Raw genomic sequence first — 21093 nt, 5'->3', positions numbered from 1 at the left:
GCCCCAGGCGATGCAGATAAGGCATCCTTGGGCTATGCGAGGCAGGCGTCCTTGGGCGGTGTGAGACAGGGCAGCAGCTGAACCTCAGGAGGCGACAGCAGGAGGAGAGCCAGGCCTAGCTGTGGTGCGGGGGATGGCCCTCTTCGCAGCCACTGCGGCCAGGCATCCTGCCCTGGTCCCTCCAGTGCTGAAGACAGAGACAGCTCCTGCTGCTGTTCTCCAAGTGGTGATGGTGGTGGAGACAGAGGCAGCTCCTGCTGCTCTGCTCCTGACGAAGGAGGCAGGGGCTTCTTCCCTTCTGGCGGCGAAGCTGGCAGGGGCTCCTCCCCTTCTGGCTGCAGTGGGGAAACCAGCAAGCATGCTCCTTCTGCTGATGGAGTTTGGAGGTATTCTCCCTCTGCTGGTGGTGGTGGGAGTGACAAGCAGTCCTCCCATGGCGGTGGAGGTGGAACCAGCAGGTATTCTCTCTCTGCTGGGGGTGGTGGGAGTGACAAGCAGTCCTCCCACGGAGGGCAAACCAGCAGGCATTCTCCCTCTGCTGGTGGAGGTGGGAGTGACAAGCAGTCTTCCCATTGAGGTGTAGGCAACCAGCAGGTATTCTCCCTCTGCTGGTGGAGGTGGGAGTGACAAGCAATCCTCCCACAGAGGTGGAGGTGGAACCAGCAGGTTTTCTTCCTAATCCGGTAGAGGTGAGAGTGACAAGCAGTCCTCCCATTGAGGTGGAGGTGGAACCAGCAGGCATTCTCCCTCTGCTGGTGGGTACCTGGGCCGTGGACGCACCGGCTCCCCCCTCTTGGGCTGTGGACGTTCAGGCTCCTCCCACTCAGGCGCAGGTCGTTCGGGCTCCTCCCACTCAGATGCAGGACATCCTCTGGTGGGAGGGGGCAGTTCGCTGGGAAATGCCCCACTCCCCACAGATGCAGCAACAATACTGCACTCCCATGCTGTGGAGGAGGGCTTCCGAGCTTATCTCCTCTTGTGGTTGTGGCTCCACCTCTTCTTCCTGAGGTGACGAGTGGTAACCATCAGGCAACACGTGGCTTGACTTGCCCAACTCAAAGCACCACTCCTCCCACCTCAAGCATGTCAGGCAGACTTGTGGCTGTTGCTGCTGCTTCCTCCAGCTCCTCCTTTTCCTCCCATCCTTCTTCCTCCTCCTCCCATCTTTCCTCCAAAAAAAAATTATAATAATAAAAAAAAATGAAACTGCGGTACCCTTGTGCAGTCTCTTCTGGCCTTAATCCAGGAGGTGCTGGTGATCCCACACTGGACACCACGTGTGGCAGGAAATGACGTTGCGGTCACTTCAGACCAGAAGAAGGAAGCACACACAGGTCAGGTAGCTGCAATTTACAAATAACAATTTTTTTTATTAAATAACAAAAATAACAAAAATTAATGAAATAGTTAAACAAAAATAAATTTGCTCACAGAGCACAAATTAAACAGATAAACAAAAACAAATCACGAACACAAAACACTCACGGTCCGGTTGGGCAGTAGCCTTCACGGTTCCTTTAAATTTCACTTTCATTTTAAATGAATCTCTTGCTCTCGTTCTCTCCTCCGTACAGACACCCGGAGCGCAGAGAGCTGCAGGTATTTATACAGGTGACCATCTCCCGATTAGCAACAAATTAATCACTTAATTAATTCGGGAGATGGCCACCTTCTGCACGAGTTTTTAATGTGGTTGGGGCTTCCCATCCACGCTGCAAAACAATACAAAACAAAACAAAATGCACAGTGGTCATCTATAAATATACACAAATACACACAATAAACAAATACAAAATAACACAGGGGCGGAGGGGGAGACCCCATTCTAAAAATAAACAAACAATACGATCAAACAGGAGGGCTTTCCTACCGCCTTGCTACATGCTGCCATTGGAAAAAAAAATGTTATTTATACTTATAATACTGCCATTGTTAAAAAATAATAATTATGTCGTTATCTATATTGTTATAATTCTACAACCGTCAACATGTTGTTATTTTGTTATTTCAGATCTATTGAAATAATATATTTCCGTTTTTCATAATCACAGTAAAAAAGTGTGTAAAAAATATAGCAAAAATTATTTTGAAAACTGTCCAAATTGTTTATTGTATTGTACTGTTACAGTTCATACTGAAAGGAAACTTTAGGTTATTGTCATAACCCTGGTTTCCTGAAATAGAGATGTCATCCTTAACCGTCAAGGTCACCATGTCCATGATTGCAGCAGGCTTGAAGGAAAATAACGCTGAGATGAGTGAGGGCAGTCTTTTTGTGCCCTCGGGGGCAGGGCCATGGCTGCGTCACAGATTCAGAGAGCAGCTTTGGTGTACAATTTTCAGGATTCAGGTTTTTAGATGGTAAATACCCATTCGGTATTGGTTACATTTCTATTTCAGGAAACCAGGGTTATGATAATTGTTAGAATTACTGACACACTATCCAGTGGTTTTCATCCAAAGTGTAAGTCACAATATGGGTTTTTAAAATCACCTGCTGAGCACGACTGATACATGTCAATTGAATAGAATGTTTTCAGTAGTCAGATTGTAATTAACAGATTTTTTTTTTTCAACAGAACACTGATGGTTTTCATGTTTTTATTCACACACCCTGGTTCATAAGAACTGAAACTGAAAGCATTTCATATCTCGTCAGCGTTTGGTAGGATTTATGGTCCCTCCAGCAGTAACGCTGCTGCTCTGATTGAAATGAGTGGCTATTGTGGGAGCAGAAAACCAGCACTGCAGGTTCTGCAGGAAGCAGTGATCTGGATATGGTGATGATGTTCTTACCACAAATCATCTTTCTTCTGGTGAACTCTGCCAGGGAAATTTCTGAAAGTTTCAGTTTGGAAGCACTCTAAAACTCAACTGTGAGCTTCACTGTTGTCTAACGTTTAGAACAATGTGAGTTTATCAACATTATTTTGTCAGCTGTTTATTATCACATTACATTACTATTAAAAATAAAAGTACATTAGTTTTTCTTACCATTTATAAGAAAAAAAATATATAACTTTTCTTAAATATTTTAACCGTTTTAAGCATAACCTGTGTATTGCAATATTATTTAGTTACATATACAAAATATAACATCTGTGTCAATTATCTTAAACTATCATCTGAGCACTGAATCATTGTTTTAGTGACAGGCTAGCTAGATCATTGGCAAGGTGTCAAAAATGTCCCTTTTTGACAATCTTTGTAATGGTTTTTCAGATATTCTGTGAAAATGGCAACCTCAAAACCACACAAGTTGTAAATCTATGGAAATTTATTTTTCCTTTCGTATTATATCACACATCCATAGTTTTCACTAAGTTCATAGGTAGAAAAAAATGTACAAGTATTCCTTCGAATTTAAGATGCAGCCCAAATTTCACACCCACATTTGCAAATGAACATTTCCTCATATAAGAAAACTACATATGGAGGCAGTTTGCAGACGGCTGCTGTCAGACAGAGCATTACAGTTATGTACTGCTTCACATTTCCAGCTGTGATTACTCACACATGTTTTTCTCTCTTTTTGTGAACTGTGGTATTGCTTGACAAGTCGAAAAATATGGGATGTGATTAGAACTGAGCCTAATAATGAAACATTGAAATTTTAAAAGCTTCTCTTCGAATTCCTCGGGAAGCTAATGGTGCTTTGTGACATGGAGGACCCTGTTCCTGGTTTGGTTGTGCTGCTGCTGTTGTAAACAGGAAGGCTTGCCCAGAGCAGAGCTGATTGGGAGGTCCTGATTGGCTGGGGGCGTGGCCGGGGAGCCTACGCCTGTTTAAGAACGCAGCAGTGCCAGTTCGAGGCTACCCCACCACGTTCACTAAAGCCATAGCTACAGAGGCGGTGCTGAGTGAAAGCTTGCTTTGATCAATGAGGAAAGCATCCGCTCCACAGGATAACTGTTACGGAACCCTTCAACTGCCAGTCAGTCAAGTTGCTGTTTGTGTACTTAGGCTGTTACATCTTGTTGCCAATTTTTAATACGCACATCACTATACTGTACTCGAATTTGAGACGCAGGCCATTTTTGAGAAGAAAAATTTGTTTAAAAAGTGCATCTTAAATTCGAAGAAATGCTGTTATTATATGAAGACCCCCCCCCCCATTAATTCAGTCACATTTAATTCTTAATGAAAAAGACACAATCATTACCGGTTAAATTACTATTTAATTTCTAAGTGCCAGCATGTAAGGCTATTACCGTACATTAAAGCATCAGAGTAAGTCACCTACTATATTACAAAAGCAAATGGGAAAAGAAAATATGTACAGCACTTATAGTGTTGAACAGCAATCCTTGAAGTCTACAGTAGCTGGAAAAGGGTAGAAATAGCATTTCGATTGCATTTCTATCTTCTGACACGCCTCAGATGCCTCAAATTCATGTTATGATGTACAATTTCTGTTTTGTTCAGCAAACAAAATTACTTTTCTTTTAAAAGCTGGACCATAAATTTCACAGTTTCCTTCTAAACAACCCCAACGAATTAGCTTTTTGTCACTGAAATTACAAACCCATCATCTTACAAAACATGTAACATTTGTTACACCAGCACTCCTGATATTGTTTGGTGGAGTGAGATGATGCATAGGCATCTGTTTAGAGAGAGACTTTTCATTTAGACCCACTTTAGGTCTCTTAGCAGTGTCAGCCATAAGTTTCTTTTAGTAAAATGAATTGTCAGCAACTATTAAGATTTTTTTGTTAAGAGTGTACCGTTGCTATGGTTCTTTTGTATTCTACCATTACAACCAGCCTGTAATTAACTCCAGCACAATATTAATGATGACTTTAGGTTTTCTGTTATATAAAGTGTTTTTCAATGATAATAATAATAATAATAATAATAATAATAATAATAATAATAATATATAATAATAATAATATACATGTGCTGGATACAGGAGGCACATTATTGTTGCTCCATAAAAGCACCAGGGATTCATTTTTGCATTAAACTTTCTCCTCATCCCCATTCCTCATTCAAATAAATTACATAAAAATCGGCCTGCATTTTATTTATTTTACCGTATTGCCAATTATGTACCCACCCTAGAAAGATGTATTAGGACCTGGTCAATCCAAAAACACTGGGGTTGACCTTTTTCAAAATCAAAAGCTATAGATAGATAGATAGATAGATAGATAGATAGATAGATAGATAGATAGATATGATAGACTGTTGCAGGTAATGGCTATTGCGTGCCCTGTTTTTTAAAATTGATTTATTGCTTTCAAAGTGTAATAATACAGTGTTTATAATGAGCCACTACCAGGATAAAACTCTGCAAGGGCGGCACCAGCCTTTCAACTCTGTGAGTATGTTGAGTCAGCTCAACAGTGAAAGTCAAAGGTTTTAGCTCAGGACCGCCTTTAAGAAAGGGTAAAGTTCACTGTTGAGTTTTGGAATGCGCCCATTCATTCCCTAGGATGTGTAAAAAAAAAAAAAAAAAAGTCAAAACAATGATAAACAAATCATTTGGTAAGGGGTGGCACACTAAGCCAGCATGCCAGCACTACCAGTTAAATCCTGTGACTCTATCCACAGTGGTAAAGGTTTGTTGGAAACCCATGTGTGAGTGTGCCTCTCCTTCCTTAGCTGAAAAACCCAGAGAGAAGGGGATAAGTTCGGGGGCCGAGACAGGGTGTGACGCAGTGGAGAAAGGGTCCCTAGATGAGATCCCTGTGGAGCCAATGCCACCCCCCATGTCAGCCCGCGAGAAACTGATACAATCAGGTAGTATGGAGGAGCACTAACCAAGGGGCCTCTCACTGGTGGTGGGCCGGGGGTCTGAGCACTATCCACTTTTTCCAAAAGCAAAGTTTCTCTGAGAATCTACATTTTGTTTTGTTTCTGGTCCATTAAAAATGCAATGACCTATGCAGTTTTCAAAATAGTGTTCTAAGTTTTCAAAAGGATTATTTCTGCTTAAAATATTAGCTTAATATGTTTTTCTTGTAAAATATTATCAGTACACCACAGTAGATCATTTTTTTTCTCTTTTTACAAGACAGCTTCCTAGAGCAGAAACAGCTAATTTACAGTATGGGTTCATAACATAACGCTCAGCTGCAGGAAGTATAGCTGTTCTTTTTAGAATGAGAGAGGAAACGTGTGTGTTCAGCCAAAACTAACTTAGAATCATATTTTCTAGTAAAAATCATATTTTCTAGTAAAAAATGTTTACATGAATTTGGGACACTGCAGCTTTAAATAAGACACCTGACCTTCAGTCTTGGGTAGCACAGGGATTTATTTCAACCAGGACATAAATATTTATTTTAAATATTTATACATAAAATAAACAATTGTCTTACTAGACTATAGGATAGAAAACTATGAATATTAACCCTTTCATGCATGGTGACCTCATGGAGATGGTTAAAAAAAATATCTTCTAGTATTTATATGAGGATGTATGGAAGATGTAAATGCATGATGACGTTATATGAGGATGGTATATTTTCCCCCATATAAAGCAATGAAAAAGAAAGTCAAAAAATATATTTGTTGTGTCCAAGACTACCGTTTTCAGCTATTTTCAATATTTCATGCATTAAAGAGTTAAGCCTATTATATTGCTGTTTTCTCACATTGTTAGACTGAATCCATTATCTAGCTGTTCCTGTCTAGCAGAATGTTATTGTCAGGGAACAGTGGATACTGCAGCCTCCAGTCTGGGTGTTTTGTTTGGAGGAAATGGTGGCTGGTTACTAACCGAGGAGCAGGGTTCTTCAATGACACTCTTATCTATTCACTTTCCTTTTTGTTCTTGCTAATCTGTAAGCCGCAGGTAGACTTCATGCTTTGTGCCACACTGAGTGTTCTGTTCATTTCCTTCAATGGAGGTTGCCTCATTTGTATAAGTTATTAATTATTTTACTATTTAGATGGTGGTTCTAAATTCACTTTGCTGTGAAAACAAAAAAACAAAAAACTAAACAGTAAGTACAGCTGCCGAATTTTTTAAAAAAAAATTTAAATTTCGTTTACTATGTATTCATTCTGAGTAGCTTCAGTTTGTTTTCTATAACTGTCTTTACTTGGCTTTGAACACGTCTGGAGAATTCTAAGCGTCAGTACTGGACTACATTCATAATTCCATAAACATTATGTAACAGTATTACCTTAAATGTGTCAATGTCACCATTAGGTAGCTCAAAGTCAGGCAAAGGGAAACATTATAATAACTCAATTTTGAAGCAACAAACCCTGGAAGAACTTTTAATTATCACAACTATCATAGTCAAGAACGCTAAAAAAAATAAAATAATAATAATTAAAAAATAATTAAAATACATTTGTAGCTAATTACTCAGGTGGTGGCCCCAAACAAAATTCTAGTACCACCACAGCTTATTATGAGGACTATTTGACATGAGGAAGAGCTCAAACTTACACTAAATATTGTATTTCCACTTCCAGCCTAAAATTCTGTAGCACATTCATTTGGTGAATGTTCTAAGTTTGATATGTGTGTGTGCGCCACAACTGACTTGCACAGTATTGGGTGTAATTCTGAAAACATTCAAGAAAAAAATCTCTTTTCTCACTATCCTTGTAGCATGTTTGCTACGTTAGTGATATGCATAGTGAAATGCATAGTACACTCAAAGAAAAAAAAAAAAAAAAAAAATATATAATATATATATATATATATATATATATATATATATATATATATATATATATATATATATATATATACACACTAAACTAGGATCCTTCTCCCTACAAAGTCACATTGATTAAAAACTGTTGTATTACACAACATGAGCCCTTAGTTACTCGGGAATTTAAACTTAGGTCGAGCTTTAGATACAGTCGAAATCTCGTGTCTGTATTTACAAGAGATTTCATAATGTACATTGACCATGTTTACAGGATACAAAAAAGTCAGATGTACTGTTTTTATCAAATTGGATAAACAAACCTGCACCAGTAGTACCGTTTTAAACGAATTTGTCGCTACAAATGACAAAAATACCTTGCACTTATTTACCGTTTCACCAGAATTTGTGGGACAGTTTCAAAAAATTGATATTTTTCTATTTGAACGTGTTGCATATTGCAAGGTCTTGCTGTAAAATAAAGTCACACACACACAGAGGGGCCATGGCCACGGCCACACCCACTGCCCCTGCTGCTTTTCTGTCTCTGTCTGCTTTCAGAGCAATATAATGGCTTTTATTACTTTTTGAAAAACGAGCGAATATCTGAATGAATATTTAAATTATGAGCAAATATCCGAACATGAAAATCCTGTGTTCGTCCCAGCACTAATTACAGGGCAGCTAACTTGTTCACCTGCAGAGCACATATTCGCTGGGAAACCTAAAACTCTGTAGACCAATGGCCCCTAGTGGCCAATCCGCTGGTACTCCTGCCAAAACACAAAATGCTGTTTTAAGCTATTCATAAGCCTGTCTGAGGGAATAGGGCTCTTTCCAAACAAAAGCTAACCTACTTTCCTTTGGTGATTTAGTAGCTTTTAAGTATTTTCTTTTCTTTGAGTGAACAGAAAGAATGCAGTCTGACCCCTAGTTATATCACAGGGATCTCTGGCAGTCTGAACTTTGATGAAGAAGACAGTGATGATGACGAAAAGAGTGCCAGATCACAGTCTCCACACTCTGAGAACCCCCGACCTGCCTCCACCACCACCATCAAATCCAGCACCGTGAGTCTTTCTCTCCCTCCTTTCTGTGCTACAGGCTTAGTGGGCTGATCCTTTATTATAACTTAGCCCCTTTTTTGTAGCTATCACATCATTTATACAAATGATTCCTCTTATTGTCCCCTGCTGGGGTTTATTAGAGGTCTCCATCCATACGTTATTCTGTACATCTGCTGGCATGTACGAGTTTTCGTCGAATCTAGTGAACCGCTTGCCAGATGAAACTAGCTAAAGACGCTCTTTACCGCATGGTAATGACAGCGTTAAGAATTTGGGGATTTGTGTAGAAGTCCTGTCAGTCTCACCATCTCTCTGCCTGTATATCACCTGTACATTTTTTACATTTATCTAATAAAGTGTTTATCCAATTGTGATGAAAATTAGTTAGGAAATTGAGTTATTGAGAATATAAGAAGCTGTGTCTATGTGGAGGCACCTGTCATTTACTTAAATTTTTTATGTGGCTTGTTGCAGACCGTGATGTTGTACTTGATACTGGTAGCTCTAATATTGTTACTCAGCCATGGCAGGGGGTGTAAGTTACTGACATATTTGTTCTAACTTTGTGAAATATTTCGGTTTCTCAGAGCCCAAGTACTGTATGTGTGTCTGGTTGTCTCCTTGTCTCTCTCTGCAGGACCGAGATGCCCCTACTTCTCCCCAGGCAGACGGCTCGTCCATAGAAGTGGAGAATCTGGAGGAGTTCTCAATGCGGCCCGCCCCACGCAGCATCACTATCAAGTGCCGAATCACACGGGACAAGAAGGGCATGGACAGGGGGCTCTACCCCACTTACTTCATGCACCTGGAGAAGGATGACGGCAGAAAGGTAAGATAGGTAGTCTGTTAAACACAACTTGAACTAAGAAATTTGATAGTATTCAATTCAGCTCTACTGTGTCTTCTACTGAAAAAGAATACAAATCTGTATAACAGATTACTGTTCTGCTGTATTGAGTGAAGTTATCTTTTCTGTAGTGCAATAGCAGTCTGCTGCTTTGAGTGAAATGATCTTTCCTGCAGTGCAATAACAGTCTGTAGTTTTGAATGCAGTTATCCTTAAATGTTCATTTTTTATTTTTTAGTTCTCTAAATAGAAATTTTAGACCAAATCAATCCACTAAATACTTTGAATGGTTGTCTATGGAAGGCTGTAACCCCCTTTGGATTGCTTTGAAATAGACCTTAGATCCATAGCTCCCTGTGAACCTGCATGGAACTATCCAGAACAGCAGCAGCAGCATCATATGTATATTCTATAGATAGCTCCTTTTCATAGCACAGTACTCACAAGGTGCCACCAGTCCTCATGAATGTTACAAATATTTAAGTATTCAAAAGCGTCCATTGTCGTGTTATCTTGAGCCCTCAGTGTGATTATATAAAATGATTTTATGTAACATTGAGAGGATTGTATTTAATGTGAAGCTGCAAATGAGATTTCAAAGAATTTATTTAATCCTTAAATATTTTAATAATTACTGTTAAACATTCATTGAAGACATTGAGAAAGGCTTATAGTTGATCTGTTTGTCATTTACTTTATGATGTTTATTTTGCTAGTTCTAAATTCTAATACACTAAATACACTGATGTAAATCACAATTTGTAATGTACTATTTTGGCTGGAGTGCTATCTTTGTACTAAAATCTGGTCTACCTACAAATTTCTCATGTGCCCTGTTTCTCTGTGTTATTATCTGGGGAGTGCATTTTGTTCATTGTTTCTCTGTTTTGGGTCCCAGGTGTTTTTACTTGCAGGCAGGAAGAGGAAGAAGAGCAAGACGTCTAATTATCTAATTTCTGTCGACCCCACAGACCTCTCCAGGGAAGCGGAGAGTTTTGTTGGCAAGCTAAGGTAAGCTTGTCCTTTAATCTGTAATTTAATGATTTTACGGCTACTGTATCCCAAATCACTGTGTATTTCAAAGCCGACCAACTTCTAGTTCTGTGAATGTTAAATAACAGCAACTCAATAGTGAAGAGCCACTTTCCATGTGACACTGGGAACATTTAAAAAGGTATTTTACATAGTTTATTTTATTTATTTAACAGCAGAACAAAATCAAAATGTGTTGAGCTAGGAATCTGTTTGCCCCAGTTAGGATTGCCGTCTGGCAGAAATACATTCCAAATTGCTTTGAAGAAGGAAGTGATTTATTTATAAATGTCCATTGACATGTGTGACAGGGGGATGCTCGTGTCATGTGTGTGGGTAGCCGCTGATTAAGCATACAGAGAGACAGCTGGGGGTGGAGTTGAAACACCGGCACAGGCGCGCAGGATTTATTAACAACAAACAGAAAGAAAGAAAGTAAATAAAGGTGGTCTTGTGACGTTACCAGCCATGGTAACACACAGAGGACACATACAGCAAGCTGTACAAAAGGCAAAATAAAACACAGTACAAAAAACTACAAATAAAAAGTGCCGTAGAAACGGCTAGTGCTACTCCCCTAAGCAGGAGGTTTCACTGGAATACACTTCTCTCTCTACTGCAGGCTGTTGTTGCCTGAAACGAAGCTCCGTTCTTACCCTTTCCCAGTATACACATGACCGCTGGCGGTTGCAATTTCTTCTTGCTTGAACACGGGAACCCTGGCCCTGGTTAACCAATGCAGTAGTCAGCAGTCTCCAGTTCTTTCTGTTCACTCAATTCCAGACCTCTGTAGCGCTGAGTCTCATGGCCTTGCAGCAGCTTCGAGCCATCTTCCGCGGATGTTTTTGAACTGACGGACACTCGGTCAAGACCTGCCCACCTGCTGATTTGAGGACCAGCACAGCCAATCACTTGCTGCCCTTCCACTCAACCCATGCCTAGCAGGCAGCAAGTCTCAATCGAGCGCCCGTCTGTAAACAATAATTCAATTACACAAATCAACTCCAAAAAGACACAATAAACCCATTCCCACATACAAATTACACCAACACTAATTACCCATTGTGCAGGGCAATCGTCCTGCCACAGCATGAAAGAGGCAGTTCTGCTATTTACAATGTAATGGGAATTTTAGTGTCATCTAAATCAGTAGTGATTTTAGTACAGGTTGAGACTAGACCAATTATAGTTGAATCGAAGCTCTGATTTAGAAACATGACATTTGAGATATGAATAATTCAGGTATAAACATGGAGTCAGTTGTAAACATGGAGTCATCTAGATTGTCTCTAAAACCGGTAAAGTGCTTAACTCTCCATAGTTTACTTTTTTAGTTAAACGACCATCCATAGCTCCTAAACCGAAGCAAAACAACATTTAATTAAAAGAGATATTAAGGTTTTAAAAATGTAATTGGGCATGCACACACATGTTAAAGTCAGCAGCCCCCAACACCTAGCAGGCCCTGTCAATCATCAGTCTAATACTGTACAAGTGAAGGATATAAATTAATTACAATTCTGTATTAAAGCCAATATTTTGTTGCTGACAGTGATACTTAAGAATACGCACTGATAATATAAGTGACTGAAGTCTTTTGAACCGTATATGATGCTACTATATTGTATGTTATTGTCGTAAACTATCTGCTTATTGAGCCTAAAAGGATCTGTAATATTTTTTTGAAATTGTTAATATTGGGGTTGTTTGTTATATCAAGATATAAATTACCAATGGTGGATGATGTCATGCCGTGGGTATTACCAATTGTAAATTGAAAGTTAATACTACAAAAAATCAGTTCAGGCACCTCGAACATAAAAGTGAACATGTTTTGTGATGTGTTTGTTTTTTAAATAGCTCTTAAATGTAAAACATGTAAATGAATAAAAAAAATGAAATATTTCTGTACTTCACTGCGCACAGACTTTCTAGCCAATCCAGAAGTAATTGAATCTTCAGCTGCTCTGTGTATAATGCTGCATTTACACTGCCACCTCAGACCTAAGCTGACTCAAGTCCGACTGGTCATGGAGATTCTTATAATTTTTCACATAGCGTTTACACTGCGGTTGTGCCCAGAGCCAAAATATTTATTTAAATAATAATAAAAACATACAACAAAATGACGATTTGTTAAAGCGTTTTTGAAACTAAACTAATAACTAAGTGGTTTACAATTAAATAACTTGTAAAAACACAATACAGGATAGTTTTTGTATAAAATTATTTTTGATAGCATTTTTTAAAATAATTCTCACCGATATACTCAAATATTACACTTTTGTTTCTTTTGACGTCCACCGACGTCTGCACCTGTTTAACAAAGCATAAAAGTTATCATCAAAAGTTTACATAGCCCAGTATATGGAATTGGGAAGAGAAGGTTTGAGATAGCGACAGCAAAGAGAATTTAAAATTGATTAAAAAAAAAATGTTACCCCGATTTTCTCCCCAATTTAGTGTGCCCAATTATCTGTATCCTCGGCTCACCACTCGCAACCCACTAGTGTTCATTATATTTATTATTCTATTGAAATGGTAACATTGCTTATATTTTAGTCAGTGAATGTATTTTGATTATTTCTTTATCTATGTATTTTAATTGGTAGTGTTTGGCATTTGGGTGTTTTGGTTGGGTTTGGTGACCCTCGGTCTTCGTTATGGTGCTAAAGGTCAACTTTAAACAGGTTACAGTGTAGTTAGATTAAACCCACAGGGTGAACTACCATTTAAAAAAAAAAAAAAAACTGGGAATTCATTGCAAAAAACTTTGTTAAGATAATGTTATGTTTACATTTTACATTACAGCAATCTTAACTGAGACATGTTCTACCTAGGCATTGCAGCAGAGACAAGGAGAGTGTGGCATCTACCCTGGAATATATGTAATAGTTGGTCTGCCTCCCCTATTGAGTGTACAGTAAAATAAATAAAATCAAATAGTAAATATTTGTTCACACAGTACTGTTAATATACGTTGTATGGTTGCAGATTCTGAACAGCAAGAGTGTAGTGTTTTGAATGTAATTTAGTACACATTGTAAAATAAATGTATATAAAGTCTTGTTCAAAAAAGTCTGTTATTAAGAAGTATGACTTGTTTGTCAGTGTTTCCCTGCATGTGCTGTTAGAATCCTGCATCGGGTCGGGTGACCCACACTGTGGGTTAGGGTTAGGTCGGAATGTGAACTTTTTTTCGTAGTTTGCGGTTTGGGTCCAGGTCCGAAAATGTCTCTTTTGGGTCAGATTTGTGTCTGGATTTGAATCGCCAAAAATGTTTTTTGTCCTTTTAGTGTATTCGTCTGTAACCCTTTTTAAATGTATTTCCACCAAAGCAGGACATGATTAGGGAGGAGTCAGCTGACTAAGTAGTGTTCTTGGTTTGACATAGTTTTTTGTAATGAATACATATGTAGATCTGATGAGCGTGAGTTTTGTACATATTGATATTGTCATCTTGTTTATCAGTAATCAGTTGAGCAATCGGTACACGTGTGGTGTTGATTATGGCTCTGGTTTGCTCAGGTCTAACATGATGGGGACAAAGTTTACTGTGTATGACAACGGGACGAACCCAACCAAGGCACAGGGCCTGCTGGAGGAGAGTAATGCACGTCAGGAGCTAGCTGCCATCTGCTATGTGAGTACTGCTCTAAAACAGCTTGCTTGCTTCATCCGAACACCCTCACTGAAATCCTACCACTGCGAAGATGTTCTTTTTGTGCCTTAATTGCAATTCGGTTCATTTATCTATGAGGGTGTTCCCTCGTAGATTTGTGCAACCTGCATCAATCAAGTATGTGAAATTTGATGCATCACCACATTAAATAGGAAAAGGCAAAAGCAGATTGGTGTACTTATTAATAATGTCTAATTTCTATTACCAACAGGCAAGCATCACAGCTAATGCCTTCGTCAACACATCTCGAATTGTTTGATTGTTTTGGATGGATTACAAATCAGTCTAAAGTACTTGGCGATTTCCTTTTAAAGGCTCCCTTCTCAATGATTTGAAATAGACAAGCCACTCGCTCAGGCTTGCATGTGGGTCAAAATATGTTGAAAAGACATTTTTAAGCGTAACCTATTTCTATTTTTTTTTTTTTTTTAGAGGAAGAAGCAAAATCAGTAAAATTGTATATAGTACATTGCACAATTAGTGGCTATTTAAGTATACAGTACATAACAAAATTAGCTAAAACGAATGACCAAAATATATAGAATAAAAAGGAGCACAGTATATAGGGCCAGATATTCAAAAGAGATACAAATTTAGCAAGGGCAGTGCAGGTGGGTTTCCCCTCAGTTCTGCCATGAGAAGAAGCTTGTGAGTAAAATTTTAAACGAGAATGTGAAACAACAAAACAAAAAAAACTTTGCTCATTTTTGTGTTTTGAGTCTGGAGTCAGAATTGTGAGTAATTATGCAAGTCCACCTTGAAGTGCAAAATTCAAAAAATGTATTTTCCACAAATCAAAATGTGTCTCAACACATTTGAACTAGCCCATTGTTCTTAATATTTAAAAATGTCAATGTTTCCCATCCACCAAGTTACCTGCAGGAGCGGTGTTGTTTCAGTGACTGTACTGTTACTTTTTTCTGTTTCCAGGAGACAAATGTCCTGGGTTTTAAGGGCCCAAGGAAGATGACGGTGGTAATCCCAGGGATGAACATGAGTCATGAGAGGGTGCCAGTGCGACCCAGGAACGTGAGTACAGGGGACCAGATACATTCATTGGGAGACTGAGTGGTGGACAAGAGAGAGGGCAGAAAAAGCTAATAAACCCTAGCCATTTATGATGAAGATTGAGATGCATATGCATAAACTCAAGTTGAGAATGTGACAATCTAGGTATTTTGACCTTAGTATTTGAGTTCTGGCTTGTGACTAACAAAGGTTATATCTTAAGAACCAGTTGTCTGAATTCACATTCTTTACTAACAACTTCTGAGAAGATAGTCAGCATATTATTCATGTAGATCCCACCACAGGATAAAAGTGTTGAAGTAACTAATTTATTTTCTTCACAGTGAGTGGTGGTGTACTGTGTGTTAATTTACATACCTGTTCTGGTTTAACCAGGTAAGGCCAGTGTAGAATGGGTTCTTATTTACAGTGGTGACCTGGATACTTGCTCCTTTTTGAAAGCGACCCCCTTTTATGAAGGAAGGCACCTCGAGCAGTACACAATACTGCCGGTAACACCATGCTGGGACATTTAGACTTTCTGGTTCAGTGGGGAGAGTTCCTCCTACTCAGCCACTAAACCCTACTTTCACGAGATGCATAAATGAGTTGATCCTAATTTAGTTGATGATCCTGATTTCTGTTGTTCGGTTTAAGGATCACGAGAGCTTGCTGACTAAGTGGCAGAACCAATCCATGGATAACCTGATTGAGCTGCACAACAAGGCGCCCGTGTGGAATGATGACACGCAGTCCTACGTACTCAACTTCCACGGCAGGGTCACGCAGGCCTCCGTGAAGAACTTTCAGATCGTCCACGAGAATGACCGTGAGTGCTCTTCCAGTTGCAATGATAATTAATAGACATCTTCATGGGTGAAAGTTTTCTGCCTGTTGATGGAAAAATTACATCTCCCAGGTTAATTCTTATGATTCATGTAGAAATGCCCAGAAAATCAGGTGGGGTGGTATATATTTTTATTGTGGTAAACTGTAAAATCTTTTCACATGCACTTCATTTTTGTGGCTTTTTACAGTTATTTATTTTTTCTCCTGTTCAGCTGTAACTTGATTGAAATCGCCAGGTAATTAAAATATTTTGCTCTCCCCATCATTCTGCACAGTGTCAGCCCATGTTAGACATAAAATAATGTACCCAATGCAAAACGTGCCCCAATATTTAAAGTAAAACATATTTAAAAATTAACAAGTACTTGGTTGCATTAATTGGTTATATTATAGCTGTAATTTATTTTATAATGGGCAAACTAGTAAACCAGTGCTTCTGACATGGCAAGTATTTTGAAATGCCTTACTTAGGGAATACTTATCTTCAAAAGAACATTACTTACTTTTCATTGTTTATTTAACACTTTCCTTTAACTACATGTGGGGGAATTCTAGGTGCAGCACTATGCAGAGATGCCATTGGTAGTGGTTGTGCAATTCGGTGCTACTTGCATGTATTTGTAATTTAATGCATGCTCAGTAAGTACATATCAAACATATCACATAACACAGTATCACATGAATTCAAAAAAAGATTTGTGACATTTGCAGGATCGCAATGCATATATATATATGACATATGTGACATACAGCTCTGGAAAAAATTAAGAGACCACTGCAAAATTATCAGTTTCTCTGGTTTTACTATTTATAGGTATGTGTTGGGGTAAAATGAACATTTTTGTTTTATTCTATAAACTACTGACAACATTTCTCCCAAATTCCAAATAAAAAATATTGTCATTTAGAGCATGTATTTGCAGAAAATGACAACTGGTCAAAATAACAAAAAAGATGCAGTGTTGTCAGACCTCGAATAATGCAAAGAAAATAAGTTCATATTCATTTTTAAACAACACAATACTAATGTTTTAACTTAGGAAGAGTTCAGAAATCAATATTTGGTGGAATAACCCTGATTTTCAAGCACAGCTTTCATGCGTCTTGGCATGCTCTCCACCAGTCTTTCACATTGATGTTGGGTGACTTTATGCCACTCCTGGCGCAAAAATTCAAGCAGCTCGGCTTTGTTTGATGGCTTGTGACCATCCATCTTCCTCTTGATCACATTCCAGAGGTATTCAATGGGGTTCAGGTCTGGAGATTGGGCTGGCCATGACAGGGTCTTGATCTGGTGGTCCTCCATCCACACCTTGATTGACCTTGCTGTGTGGCATGGAGCATTGTCCTGCTGGAAAAACCAATCCTCAGAGTTGGGGAACATTGTCAGAGCAGAAGGAAGCAGAAGTTTTCTTCCAGGACAACCTTGTACTTGGCTTGATTCATGCGTCTTTCACAAAGACAAATCTGCCCGATTCCAGCCTTGCTGAAGCACCCCCAGATGAGTCCAATTTTCAGCTTTGCCCAACACCTGGTCATCTAATGGTTAGACGGAGACCTGGAGAGGCCTACAAGCCACAGTGTCTCGCACCCACTGTGAAATGTGGTGGAGGATCGGTGATGATCTGGGGGTGCTTCAGCAAGGCTGGAATCGGGTAGCTTTGGCATGAATCAAGCCAAGTACAAGGTTGTCCTGGAAGAAAACTTGCTTCCTTCTGCTCTGACAATGTTCCCCAACTCTGAGGAAATAGGGGAAATAGGGGAAATAGGGGAAATACCCTAATATAATACTATATATAATTAGTATTATATTATATTATACCCTAATATAATACTATATTACAGGTTTATTTGTCAATGTAGCAGGGCGAGATCTGTGCTGGCTATCTGACACATGCACGATCCTGCTGGGGAGGTCAGCAGCCCCTTTAGGATCCGCCTGGCAGTCACGACAGTGACACGGAGAGGTTGGGTGAGGGTGTGTGGTGTCTCCTTCTCTCTGAGTGGTCGGGAGGTGGGCCTTGGGGGGGTCGCTATACCAATAAAAAAACCTTTTCTATTTCCTGAGTCTTGCCCTTTTAGGAAAGGACAGCAGGGGTTGTGTTGACAAACAAAAACAAACCCTGGATTAAAAACCATAATAAAATGCCAGTGTCTGGAGAAAGAAAAGGGGCAAGCAGGTGTGGCTGAGGAAGACAGCCGCTGCCAAATAAATTGGATTGATTATTATGTACCTGAGTGGGACGTGTATAAATAGCTGGGGAGGTTTGGGCAACCCCGAGAGTTATAGCAAGGGAATAGCAACACACAAATAATACTGGAGCTGCATTGAATAGCGACGGCTATGGAACATTGCCAGGAGCAGCACCTTTTATTTGTGGGTTTATTACTCTGTTTTTTTTTTCTCTTTTGCTTTCGTCTTTTGTTATGAAATATTATTTTCAGCACTTGCATGTGCTCTTGAACTGTGACTGTTTCTACCTGAGTTGGTAACCCTGTGGTCCTGATTATCATTGTCGGTATTCAGGCCACGGACAAGAGTGTCCTCTGCGGGCAAAAATAAATCGGTGCACCCCAGTGGTGTTTCGAAAGAAACTTTTGTCTTCTGTATCAGTGAGTTCCCCACAACAATTTTACAGGCAGCCATTTCGGCTTGTTATATTAAGATTGATTCAGGAGCTCATTTCCTGGCGGTGCAATTTTCATTAGCTCAGCGACTTCGGCCGCCTATGAAGGACATTGTCCCTCGCTGGCAGCTTAATGTGGTGCTGGAAGAACTCACGATGCCCTCCTTTGAGCCCTTGCATTCAGCAGAGCTGAACTACTTATCTATAAAAGCAGCTTTTTTGCTTGTAATCACATCCGCTAAGCAGGTGGTTGAGATGCAGGCTTTTTCAGTTGCTAAAGCCTGCTTAATTTTTACAGAAGCCAGGGTGAAAGTTACACTTTGCACCAATCCTACTTTTTTGCCGAAAACCATCTCGGCATTCCACATTAAACAGATGGTGGAACTTGAGGCTTTTAATCTGCCTCCTTTCCAGTGTGATAGATCGCGGTAGCTCCGTACACATTATCTGGTGTGGGCACTAGGGTATTATGCGGACAGAACTCACAGTTGGAGGCAGTCTGTGCAGTTTTTTGTCTTTTGTGGAGCTAAGTCTCATGAGAGAGTTCTGTCTAAACAGAGGCTATAAAGATGGATTTCAGACACAGTTAAGACTGCATATGAATGAGCCAACTTGCCCCCTCCAGAAAAGCTCACTGCCCATTCTACCAGGGGCATGACAACTTTGTGGGCTTTCTTCCAGGGCTCGTCTGTCAGGGACATTTGCAATGTAGTGGTATGGGCTATGCCCCACACTATGCGGTTCTATCGGCTGAATGTCGTCGATCCACAAAACCCTGGTTTTGGAACAAGTGTGTTAAGGACAGCCTCGAGCTCGACCCTTACAGCATAAATATAGAAGCAAGTTCTCCCTCAATTTTTTAGTCCTAGCTACTTGTACTGGGGTTCCTCAGGGTAACTCGCAAGTTGGCTGTTGGCTTACCTTGTAGCATTCCAGTTGGTCTCCAGTATTGCCTTGCGACAGCTCTGGTATTCATACTCATGAGGCAATGATTACATTCCGTAGTTGAAAGGAAATGTTAGGTTATTGTCATAACCCTGGTTCCCTGAAATAGAAATGTAACCATTAACCTTCAAGGTGGCTGCGTTCAGTATTGCAGCAAGTCTTGAAGAAAAAATGATGACAATGTCAGTGTCAGCAGTCCATTTATGCCCTCGGGGGTGGACGCGACTGTCACGGGCACTGTGTGCAGCTTTGATATTTCCCAAAATGAATGGAAAGAGTAACATGGTTATTATTGTTCTACAGTAATAAAAAGCTGCTAATCCTTTTTGTGAGTGTTATGAACTCTATTTTGTGATGTTCTTGCTATTTTATGGACACACTAAACCTAGAAATAACTAGTTATCATTCAATACTGATCTCCCCCTTTCCATTTCACCCAGCCGACTACATTGTGATGCAGTTTGGAAGAGTGGCAGAAGATGTCTTCACTCTGGATTATAACTACCCCATGTGCGCCTTGCAGGCCTTCGCCATTGGACTCTCCAGCTTTGACAGCAAGCTCGCCTGCGAGTGAGGGGCAGACTCGACACGCTAACACTAACCTACTTTGGACTGTTTTTTTTTTTTGCTTTTTTTTAAATGCAGGGAAACCCTATTTATTCAGCAACGGTGTACTTTATCGCAATCGTGTGAACTTGATGTATAATGAAATCATGCAGAGGCCGAGAAATCGCAACAAACGTGGGTGACTGTAAATCATGAAGCATGTATTGTATTTTTTATTTAATTGTTATTGTTTGTATATTTGTTTGTTACAATTTTGTTGTATCACATCTCTGTTTACCATCCCCAAAGCTATGTCCTACGTTTATATACCTGTACTGCAGTTTTAAGATAGGCAGATAGTAAGTAAGCTGAACTTCTGATAGGGGGACACAGGGAGAGACGAAGACTAAAAGATTGTACAGCGTTGGACCCAGTGCTTCGAACACCCAAGTGCAGTACGCTTACAAAAAAATCCTAGAGGGGGTACCTGGTACAGTACATGCAGTAGGCTCCAAACATACAGTACAGCTCCCCAGTTAGATAGTGACTAGGGTGTGCCATGGCAATGATAATGATATCACCGTGTAACAATTATTATTATTTTTTTTGTTTCTGGGTAGTAAGTGTTATTTCCTAATTGCTTATGCCTCAAAAGTATAGAAAATGGCTATTATTCCCCACAGACTTTGCTTTTGTGACCAGGACAGTGATATTTCAAAATATCACTATTTCCAATGGGAAAACGGGCAAATGTGTGTCTTTTCGTTCACATAAAGTCAGAAAAAAACAACACATGAATCCAAGGTTAGTGAGAATTTAAAACAGAATTGTAAATTGTAGCAAAATGTAAAAAAAAAAAGCCTTGACA

The 21093-nt window shown here is 39.6% G+C and overlaps 1 protein-coding gene across 3 annotated transcripts in view; it reads left to right on the top strand.

The window, feature by feature from the left end:
* LOC121319586 (tubby-related protein 3-like) overlaps nt 1-20312 on the top strand; it is an 89034-nt gene extending 68722 nt beyond the window's left edge. For 2 of the 3 annotated variants that reach the window (XM_041257172.1, XM_041257173.1), the window contains 8 exons: nt 5611-5748; nt 8568-8692; nt 9327-9518; nt 10435-10547; nt 14097-14211; nt 15181-15279; nt 15916-16087; nt 20120-20312. In XM_041257172.1, the coding sequence (XP_041113106.1) occupies nt 5611-5748; nt 8568-8692; nt 9327-9518; nt 10435-10547; nt 14097-14211; nt 15181-15279; nt 15916-16087; nt 20120-20253 (1088 nt within the window). In that variant the 3' untranslated portion in view covers nt 20254-20312. The remainder of the gene's footprint in view (nt 1-5610; nt 5749-8567; nt 8693-9326; nt 9519-10434; nt 10548-14096; nt 14212-15180; nt 15280-15915; nt 16088-20119) is intronic. The other variant, XM_041257174.1, reaches the window with a different exon arrangement.
* Nucleotides 20313-21093: the final 781 nt, after the last annotated feature.

This window comes from Polyodon spathula, chromosome 8 (genome assembly GCF_017654505.1).
Source record: "Polyodon spathula isolate WHYD16114869_AA chromosome 8, ASM1765450v1, whole genome shotgun sequence".
Classification (NCBI taxonomy): domain Eukaryota; kingdom Metazoa; phylum Chordata; class Actinopteri; order Acipenseriformes; family Polyodontidae; genus Polyodon; species Polyodon spathula.
Note: the sequence above shows the minus strand (reverse complement) of the source record. Positions and strands in the feature narration are given on the sequence as shown.